Source organism: Sceloporus undulatus, chromosome 2 (genome assembly GCF_019175285.1).
Source record: "Sceloporus undulatus isolate JIND9_A2432 ecotype Alabama chromosome 2, SceUnd_v1.1, whole genome shotgun sequence".
Lineage (NCBI taxonomy): Eukaryota > Metazoa > Chordata > Lepidosauria > Squamata > Phrynosomatidae > Sceloporus > Sceloporus undulatus.
The window spans coordinates 292,044,171-292,055,428 of record NC_056523.1 but is presented as its reverse complement, the minus strand read 5'-3'; the positions used below and the strand labels follow the sequence as shown (position 1 = coordinate 292,055,428).

Sequence of the window (11,258 nt, the reverse complement as noted above, 5' to 3'; positions counted from 1 at the left end):
TCTCCTTCCTGACATCTGATAACAACCTCTTCCAAACTATTGCCATTCTATAATTCCAACCAACATGTTGGCTGTGGACAATGGGAATTGTAGTCCAACACATCTGCAGAATGCCATCTGAGAGAGGCTGCCTATAGCAGAAGAGAGGCCTATTCTGACTTAGTATAATGCCACTTGTAATACTGACAACTCATTGCTTCTAACAAAATATTACTGCTCTTTTTGCTCATAAGTGGAGTCCTGGTTCCTGACCATAAAAACTGAAACCCTTTAAAAGGAAACAGCACAAGAATAACATGAAGCAATTCAATTTACATTGGATAAACTATCCAACACATTGTTAATCCTGGGCATTAATGGCTTTATGCAGTTGTTGCCATTTCTGAATTCTTTTTGAATGAGATATCACTGAATAACTTCCACAGGCTCTTCTACTCCAATTTGATTTTGATGATTAAAGAAATGGATAATGGTAAGGTGGGGAAGCATTGCATTACACATTTTTCTAGCCCTAATTAAACAAATGCTTTTTATAATTTATCTAGATGTAAACATAAATCACTTTCCAGAAGAACTGCTCTCAGTATTTTGATTATGTAATAGCTGTGAGCATCAACATAGATAGCCTTAAAAATATGTAGGATTTTGAGTGAAATGGGAAATATATCCTTATAATCAAAGGGACACCTCTAATGAAGGTTGGAGCGTGCTGTAATATCCTGAGATGGTCTATAACTGGCATGTTATTAAAAAAATAAGATACTCTGGGATGAAGTGAGTTAAATCATACCATGGATTACACACTGGTTGAAGCAGACAAAATAATTAGCTAGTTTTCTCCGCATCATTGCTACAGTGATTCAGTTCTGGAAGTAGATTTTATACTGTGAGTCAGTAACCCTATCCTCACTTAGATGGGTGTAAATCCTGTTGAGCTCATATGGGCTTATTTCTGAGTAAACATATCTAGGATTGTGTTACTAATACAGTCAGCCTTCCTTATCCACTGGGTTTTTTTTTATCCACAGATTCAAGCATCCACAGGTTGAAAAATATTTTAAAAATATAGAAATTCCAAAAAGCAAACTTTGATTTTGCCATTTTATATAAGGGATACCATTTTACTATGCTATTGTATTTAATGGGACTTGAGATTTTGGTATTCATGGGGGGGGGGTCCTGAAACCAAACCCCAGTGGATATCAAGGGCCCACTATATTGAATTGGTCCAGACGTAGTTATTTTTAGAGAAACATCACTGGATTCAGTGAAACAAGTGCTATTGGGTTTAATGGGTGTACTCTAAATATGGCACGTAGAGCCAGTTCAGTACTGGGAACATAGGACGCTAATACTGAATCAGTTCATTTGTCCAACAAGCATACTATTGTGTACAGTGTCTGTATTGTCTCTGTGGTTCTCCTGGATTTGGGGAGGATGCTTCCCCAAGCCTATTGAAGGTGCCAAGAATTGTATCTGGGACCATCTGCATAAGTGAAGGTTCTCCACTTCTGAAGGACTCCACTGTTTTGCTTTATTGTTGTACTAATTTGTATCTTGACGGCCAGCATGTTGTAATTGTTTGAGTGTTAGACTACAATCTCCACTTGGCAATGGAAGCCCTCTGAGTGATCTTGGGCAAGTCACACTCTCTCATCCTTAGGGTCACCATAGGTTGGAAACAAAGGCATAGATCAAGAACAACAATTTGTATCTTATTACAAAGAAGCAGTATCTGCCATTTGAGGTTGTTACTTTATTTGGCTAATAGTAGGACAGACTTTGGGAATGCCTAGATGCTACTGGAAGCACATGTGCACAAGGGCTGGCTTGGGCTTGGGCTAGACTAGAGGATGTCCAACTGGAAGATGGAGAAACCTACTGGTTCTTTGCCTCGGCCTGCAGGAGCTCTGGAGGAAGTTACCTACAATGCTTGTGGCACAGAAGCAGGATGGCTGAACCATGTGTGTCTGCTGCTGTCGGACATTGGATGTAGGTGCTGGAATACCTGTGCACTCATCTGCCAAGAACTTTTGAACAAAATTGAGAAAATTAATTTTGGACCATAACTGGCCATGCTGGTTGGGGAGTTTTGCAAGCTGTACTCTAAAAAGTAATCTTTTCAAACTTGCTTTTAGCACCTGTATAGAGCTTATGTACTCTGTACTCTCTACATAGGGTTTGAATCACACCTGAAACCTTTGACTTAAGGAAAAGTCTAGCAGTTAAATTGGCATTTGCTACTGTCTCATATTTCAGGCACCCTGCTTCCTATCACTTTGTTGTCATGGGGTAGGGGATTCATCCTTTTACGACTTTTCTTTTCAGCTTTCACATGATCTCCAGTTCTCCACACCTTGTAAAATAAATATGAACCTTGCTTTCTCCTATATATCTGTTTCAGCACATCATGGAATTAATATGTTTTGTGACTTATTTCCCTTTAACTGCAAACTACTTTCAATAGCTATAAGAGTCTTTCCGTTCCCAACAACTCCACATTTAAAAACATTAACTAGTTGGGCCAGAATTTAAATGTTTTGTTGTTCTGTCAGCATTTTTGGTGTGCAAAGGGATCTTATAGCACTTTTGGAACTAATTGAATGAAAGAAAGAAGCTAGTAGCATGAGCTTTCGTAGATTTGAGTGCACTTCCTCAGGGGCATGGAGCATGTAGACTCAGTTCTACAAGATCTCTTTAGATACTGATTTTCAAGACTAACACAGCTATATCTGAATTCTGTCAGCATTTCTGTAAGCTTCCTTGAATACAATTTCTGGAGAAAAGTCAAGCTAAGTCCCCAGTGTACCCTTGAATCTTCTTTGCGGGACTGGAAATCCTCCAGGGCAGATTTTTGAGCTTTGCTGAGGGCTGCAGGAAGGAGATAGTTCTACTGTGATAGTGGAAGTAGGCTAATGCAGTGTTGGAGTTAACTCTCTGTTTCCTAAGCCAACATTGTTATTAAACTCTTCACCTCCTTTGTAACAAGGCAAAGGCAAAAGATACTGTTATTGCTGTTCCTTCCTTCCAGTTTATTATTGAACTAGAACATGCTGAGAGGATTTGCTGTTTTGGCAACTGATACGTTATCTTTCAGCTTTTATTATTTACAGAGGGTGTGTTTTCACCACATGCCCATCAGTCTGCCTGACAATGATGCTGCGTGTCTTTTAATTTCTGCCAGAGGTCACATTGTGAACGGAACTAGCTCTTTGCTTTAACAGTCTTTTAGTATATCCGGAGGATGGGGCATATTTATTGCTTTTCTTAAATTAAGAAGTTGTATCTCTAATAAAATGTTACTTTCAGTTAACCAGTATAATATTAATGGATACTCTCATATTCACTTACTTATGTACAGGCTGTGACCATCCATCCACTAAGCCATGTATATCATGCCGATATGGATGTATTTTTAGTGCCATGGAGAAGCTCACTAGCTCCATCTCAGACACCTTTGCACATCAACACTTTTTTGTGTAGAACTGCCTCCATGTGGTATCATGTTAAGTAGCAGCAGCCACCCAACAGCTTATTTATTTAATTGTGTTTTTACCCATTCTTGATGCAAGGAGCTCAGACTCAACATATGGCTTCCAGATGGCATCTTAACTTAACTCCTGTAATGAAACTGCATCAACTCCATTCAGAACATTCTCAGGCTTGCTCAAGAGCACCAGGCCACATGCTACAGTATCAACAAAATTGAGAATTTCATATGAACCCATGAGTACATAGACATTGGAATGGGGTGATGGCAGCTGAATTCCCCCCAAAACTAGACCAGGAGGGACTGAGCCCTCCTTGAAATTATCTAGCAAAATTGGACCACCAAGACTCTTACATAGTTGACCCTCCTCAGGAATTATCAGTCAGAAACATACTAAATTATCAAGCATTAAGAAATGTTAAAATATCCATTATCCTTGGGCCTCCCAGAAATAATAAAGAATGTCTGCAGTCTATCCTATGCACTTTCTAGGGAGTAAGGCCTGGTACAGACGGGCCTCGACACATGTCTTGATGATGTGTTAGGGTTGCCTCGGGACGTCGCTTACAGATGCCCCGCAACCCTAGCATGTATTCTGTACGTCAAAATGGTGGCTCCCTGTACAGATGGGTGCTGCCATTTTGACGTGATGGACGCTTAGCGTCCGCACTTCACGGCACAATACTGATGTTGTGAGTGCGCCATTGGCACACTGCGACATCAGTATCGCACTGCAAAAAGAACCCGGTTTTTGCGGGTTCTTTTTGCTCTGCAAGGAAGTCTCGCGGTTTGTTCGCTGTGGCTTCCTCGTGGAGCAAAACAAGTCGCTGGCAGACCGCCTTTTTTAGGCAGTCTGTACCGGGCCTGAGTTACACAATACATGGAAGGTACATCTAAGTACATTTGGGCTTGTAAGAGTCTTCATATTTGAGAATGTCCAATGGATGGGGAAAGTAAGTAGCCCTCCTTCTTCAAGTAGGCAAATTTAATAACCTTCCTGCCAAAATTGAGCCCCTCCAATTTAAAACAGTTCTGAAATAATGGCTGAGATCCTATATCAGGAGACATATCCGGCACGTGACATTATCCTTCTCCTGATGCAACTCCCCCCCCCCCCACACACACACTCACCTTGATTCTGCCGCAGCCCCTTCCCCCAAGTCAGCCATTGCTGTGTTACTGGAGAGCCAGGAAGCAGCACATTTTCAGCAATTTTCTTTTGTTTAGCTGAGTAAACTGCAATAGCTTTCCCTGAAGCCTGCTCAGGAAGTTCCTGATGAAGATGAGGTTACAGTGTGTCAGCTGAAGGAAAATAGATGGATGCATCTGTGCCACTTCTGTGCTGTCCAGCAATGTGGAAATGGCTGTCATGGGGAGGGAGCTTAAAATGTGGATTTGTTGGGATTTTGATCATTATATGGTCAGAACAGAATTCTCACCTCTGCAATGATGAGAAAAGTGGGTCATGATGGTGTAAGCTGGACTTATGCCATCATAACCTACTAACAGGATGCCAGCCAATAGGTATCATACTCAGAGATCTCACATTCTTAACTATAACATCTGGAATCCACATGGGTTCTGGGAGCTGGAGTCAAGAAAGTATCTCTCACAATCCTGACAAAGCTCTGTGCCACATGAAGTACAGCCAAGGTTGTGTAGTAGTCTTGGGTATTGGACTACAGATCTGGAGACCAGGGTTAAAATCTCTGCTCAGCCATGGAAACTCACTGCATGACTTTGGGTAAGTCACACTTTCTTAGCCTTGGAGGTAGGCAAAGGCAAAGTGACACTTAACAACTCATGCCAAGAAAATCCAGTGAAAGGTTCATGCTAGGGTCACCATAGGAAATTACTTGAAGGTACACAACAATTACATGAAACTATCCAAATGCTAAGATGACCTCCTATGGTCCTTCTCCAGACTACCTCATCTTGAGAGTTTAGGTAGGTGGCATTTTCAATTGTATCCCTTGCCTATGGAATGCTCTCCCTCTCTATGAAGCTAACCTGGCATTGACTTGCTTATCTTTCTGGTGTCAGATTAAGAACATTTTATTTACTCCAAGGATTTTAAACTGAATGGTGAAGTTGTTTTATCTTGCTAATTTTCTTTTATCTTTGCTGTTGATCCATTTTTGTACTGCTTTCCTTTTTGTATTTCAGGATTTGTGTAAGCCATTCCAACAGTTGTTGAGTTTAAATAAAATATTCTGTTAAAGACATGTAATGACTTTCCAATTGACCCATTGTGAATGACAAAGCATGCATATAGCAATGCAATTCCTGATACGTAGATCTTTTCAAAAGTAAGACTCGTTGCTTTTAGTGGTGCTTACTCCTAGGTAATTTTGGCTAGGGTTGCAACCTATGCTGCTTTTATTTCATCTTTGTTATCATGGACAGCAGCCACTCATGTGCAATTTTTTAAGTGAGAATTTTAATGGAGGGTGTGCTTGGAGTTTCTGTAAAGCTTGTAAAGCTTTCGACAAACAACTGCTGAGTTGGATGTTGTGGAACCAATACTGTAAGTACAGAACTGCTGCAGAAGATTAATCACCCTTCTGAGGTTAAAAGGTTGGAAAGTCTCCAACAGACAAGCCCATGTTAGAACTATTAGATGTTGATTTAGATCTTTGCTAAAAACTTGGATTGTTCTCAGAAACTGTAGGGGTGCAGTGTTAAACATTTTCCCCCTTCGACAGTACTAACATTCTCTCCCTCTCCCCGTTCCCTTCTTCTTTTCCCTCTTTTAGGTATGTGATGTCAAACCAGTAGGCAGTCTCAGTGGAGCCTCCCACACACTGCTGGAACGTCATGTGCCAGTATGAATATTAACACAGACACACACACTTCAGCACTCTGCAACCAAAGAAGAGAAAAAGAGAAACCAAATGTTTGGAACCAGTGACTGGACCACTCGCAAAACACTGCATGTCTAACTTCTACTGAGAATACATGCCATTTCTGGTATTGGAGAGGAGTGAAACAGAAGCAAGGTCTTTCCCCTTCCCCTGATTTGAGAGAAGAAGAGCAAGAGAGTTTTACAATTCCTTTTTACCTTGGGTTTCCGGTTCTCAGCTGCAGTGGCCACGAGCACTGGACAGCAATATGTGTCATGTTATTGTCACCTGCCGCTCAATGCTGTGGACACTCCTGAGTATTGTTGTGGCTTTCGCTGAGCTTATAGCCTTCATGAGTGCTGATTGGCTGATCGGCAAGGCAAAACCTGGGCGTTCTGAGGACGTGGACAACAGGACAGGAGGCTCAATGGAACCATATCGTCCAACCTTAGGGATCTATGGACGTTGCACCAGAATCCCACACATCCAGTCTTCCATGCCTGACACACTTTGTGGCCCCTATGCAGAGAACTTCAGTGAAATTGCCAGTGGGTTCTGGCAAGCGACTGCTATTTTCCTTGCCATGGGGATTGTGATACTCTGTGCCATTGCATTTGTATCTGTCTTCACCATGTGCATACAGAGTATTATGAAGAAAAGTATTTTTAACGTCTGTGGATTGCTACAAGGGATTGCAGGTAGGTATGACAAAGTAGTTAACAAAACACCTTTTAGTATGCTTATATTCTGTAGATAAGGAAACAGTCTCTCTGCAGTTTGCTTTTCTAGTTATACTTCTGTTCTAGTTGACCTCAGGAGACAAATACAATATAAATAAAAATTGACTGATGCCCAGTTAAATTATATCTGATATTTCAATGGAAAAGGGAATATAAATGTTCCGTAATAGTTCAGCGTCCAGTAGGGAGGGATATTAAGGTGTGTGCAGAATCAGTGCAAGAAAATGGATAATTGTTTTTTTATTGGCACACTCTCTGTATCTTGTATGATCTGTCAGAATAAGAAGGGAAACATCTATCTATGCTGCATTGATCAACAAATTGAAATGCATGTGTTGTCTTTGAACAGCTCAGTTAGAATAGGGGAAAAATCTGATTATGAGAAGTGGGAAAAATACTGAGGAATTTGGACTTTTCCTGTTATTGCTTGTGCCTGTTAAGAGAACCCCACTCTGTAGTATAAGTTATTTGTTTAAAATAGTATCTTCCAATTTGCAGGCCTGACACCCTAAGCTGCCTGGAATCACTCGGTGTTAATACCTTTGAATGGTCTGTCTGACTCTTGTTTTTTCCTCCCCCCATCTCACCCATTTCAAATTCAGTGCCATACAGTGGTCAAGGTCCTATATCACTATCATAACGATGACAACTGAGTTCCATCATTATAGTTATGATAGGTGAATGATGATGCCTCCTCTGACCTACCTTTACAATCTGACAGTGACCAACTGAAGCTTTTCTGAGGTGTTGGAGATTGGGGTGTTGAGAAATTATGTCTGTAGCGCACTCCTGTTTGCAGGGTGTGCCCTGAGAACAGTCACCTGAAGAGACCACCTTAGCATACAGTCACAATTGCCTCTTCCAAGACACACACACACACACGTGACCAGAAGCGCACCACAAAAGCAATTTCCCAGTGGCCCAATCTCCATCATTTTGGAAATATTTTGGTCAGAGTGTTGTAGGCTGCAAAGTAATTTTTAAAAAAATAAATTTTGGTGGAGGGAGATCATTTTCAATTCTTCATGACCACACAAATTGCCATAAGTTAACAATATTGTAAGTCCATCTCTCCATATTGTAATTGCTAAACAAGATGCCAGTAAATACTTTAATGCTAAAATGCTTTAGGTATTTCTTGACTTATATGTTCTCTGATTAGTCATAGTCTGCACACTTATCTCCCTAGTTTGAGATAAAACTATAGTTAGATGTATCATGTGAACTACAATTTGCGTTTGGAAATGATGTTGTCATCTCGGTTCCAGTGTAAAGTAAGCAGGGGTACCATAAGCCATAGTTTACTGGTATGGAAAAAGTAGCAAACTGGAATAGAGGAAAGAACTGTGAAGTATATTGAGAGGCTGGAGCAGATGGGGTCGCTGAAGTGTTTAAACATTGAGATTAACTTGAGGATCATCAAAACCTCATTCACATGATGGTAAAGCATGATTTGGCATTATAAATGGCCCTGAAAATTATCCTTTTCTACTGTATTTCTTACAACTATCCTTTCCCTTTGCTTACGAAAAACCTTAAGGGTGGTTTTACAGATTTCCTACCCATAACACAAGTAGCCTACATTTTAAGTGCAGTTTTCTTTATAGATGGAAAACAGCCATCCCATTTTTAAGTGTTACCTTCTCACAAAATGTATTGTGAGTAGAGCACGAGTAAGCTTGGAAATGACTGTGTACTGAGTTCATTAGAGCTTTGTCAGGGCAGCATTGCTCTGTCTGGATTGTTACCAGTGTTCAACTGATGACGTGCCACAGCAGTGATGCATAGGTTTTTCCCCATTTCTGGTCTTGCAAACCGCTTAAGCAAGTGTTCAAGGAGCCTGCCAGCAAGGCTGTAAGCAAATAGGGCAATAAAAACATTCCCTCATGTTTGGATTGAGTTTGAGTTTGCTGACAGATTCTGTTTTTCAAGGTTGTTTCTGTGAAGTGAAATATTTCACAAACTAGATGTGGTTTTGTGTTCTTTATATATTTGTTTCGGAAATGTATGCTTTTTTCCTAAACTTGGTCATCTTAAGTTTTGTTAGGAGCCACAGTATGAGCATTGAAAAATATATATACAGGATCTGCTTTATCAACAGGGCAGTCTTGTGAGTATTTACTAGAAGTAATTCCCATGGACAGCAGTGCTAGTAATTCCTTAGTAACTATTTCCTTCATGAAATCATTGGGCAAGATTTCCTGAAAAACTAAGTGTCTGTGATTAATGCTCAATTTATTTCTACATTGTGGAGCAGGGGGCATACACCCATTGTTGAATGACTTTCCTATTTCTTAGACTGTGACATTGGAGATAGGTACACAAAGAATTTCTTTTCTGTAAAGACGCTTCTGTTCTTTTAAGGTTGTAGTCCAAGACTTTTATCTAGATGAGCAATGTAGATCTGCCAGGTCACTGTGAGCCCACTCACCATTTTGGTCCAAAGCTCTTTTGAGTTTATCAGCGTATAATCTGTGTTCCTGATTTAAAAGTTCCTCTTTAAATTCTCGCTTTTATCCAGTGCTCACAAGTTCCCTTTTTTGTTGTTGGAAGTTGGGAAGCAGTAAACTTCATTTTGTAAACATTTAGAACCCAGACTGTTAAGGAAAGAAATCAAGCCAGAGGCTTCAAAGAGCCCAAGAGCAATTGAACCATATCATTAGATCAGTAATTGCTGCTTTACAAACAAAAGAAGACTGGACAGGCTCTCATTTCAGCATCTTTTGGGAATGCCTGAGCTATTTTTAAGAAGTCTCTGAATCACTTGGAAAATTTGGGCATAAACAATTTTGTTTTTAAAATACTAATAAGGTATTAATTTTTAGTGGATTTATTGTAATAGCTTCCTTTTTTCAGCCAGCAAATTTTTGTTGCATAGTTATTTTCAGTATTTGTTTGAGCATTTAATCATCAATTTTTGGTAGGCTTATCACCAGAAGTGCATGCTGAAAAAAATCCAGGGCTTACCATGAGCACATATCCAGTAGGTAAGACTTCTGGGCATACTTCGTGCACATAGTGGCTACCTCTTGTTTGAATCTCAAAGCTTGCAATCTGGTGATTCAGCACAGACCTTGGGCAAGTCACATACTCTCAACCTCAGGACAAGGCAATAGCAAACCTCCTCTGAACAAATCTTGCAAAGAAAACCCCATGATAGGTTCACCTTAGGGTCGCCATAAGTTGGTAATGACTTGAAGGCACACAACAACAACAACCTGAGAAAGTCATAGCAGCAGATGGTGATGCTGAATCTTCTGCAAGAAGGATAATCTATGATCATAATGCTGCCCATTCAGACTAAATTCCATGTGTCCTGCATTTTTCCTTCCACTTGTATGTGACATCTTTTGTGCATATACATTATATGTCATGGGAGCTGTTTCTCTGTTGTGTTATCCTTTGCAGCTACAATGTTATCAGGCTATGTTATGCCCAGATGGCCTCTCCCACTTAAATAGCATCTGCTCTCCCAGCAGGAAAGATCCATGTGATTGTTCAAATCCACATGATGTTGTTTCCCTAATGTCTAGTCGTAACTGACAGTAGGGGGTGGTGCTCATCCCCATTTCTAAGCTGAAGAGCCAGCATTGTCCGAGGACTGATCTAGTGGTCATGTGGCCAGCATGACTGCACCATACGCTGTTACCTCCCCGCTAAGAAGTGGTACCTATCTATCTACTTGCATTTGCATGCTTTCAAACTGCTAGGTTGGCAGAAGCTGGGACTAGTGATGGGAGCTCACCCCATCATGCCGCACCCGGGCCTTGAACTGCCAACCTTCTGATGTTCCGATCATCAGTCTTAACCACTAAACCACCACATCCCTACAAGCACACACATCAGAGTTGCATGAGACATCACTGTTTGACTTAAGAAAGGAAAGGTGTGTGGAAGAGAGCTCAGTGAAAGTATGTATACACACTTTAGCCAACCATGACCACTCCAGCAATCATTTGAAATATTGTTTGTCTATTTCAGTATAGCTCATCTCATGTTCTTAAAATAAGTGACTAGTATGCACAGTTATACCTGTCACTTATTTTAAAAACATGAGATGAGCCATAGAATCATAGAATCATAGAGTTGGAAGAGACCACTAGGGCCATCCAGTCCAACCCCCTGCCATGCAGGAAATCCAAATCAAAGCATCCCTGACAGATGGCCATCCAGCCTCTGTTTAAA

At 40.6% G+C, this 11,258-nt stretch overlaps 1 protein-coding gene across 5 annotated transcripts in view; it reads left to right on the top strand.

The window, feature by feature from the left end:
- Positions 1 to 11,258, top strand: part of LHFPL2 (LHFPL tetraspan subfamily member 2) — a 133,249-nt gene that overhangs the window by 102,935 nt on the left and 19,056 nt on the right. For all 5 annotated transcript variants that reach the window (XM_042447887.1, XM_042447883.1, XM_042447884.1 and 2 more), the window contains one exon: positions 6,247 to 7,031. In XM_042447887.1, coding sequence (XP_042303821.1) covers positions 6,602 to 7,031 — 430 coding nt within the window. In that variant the 5' untranslated portion in view covers positions 6,247 to 6,601. The remainder of the gene's footprint in view (positions 1 to 6,246; positions 7,032 to 11,258) is intronic.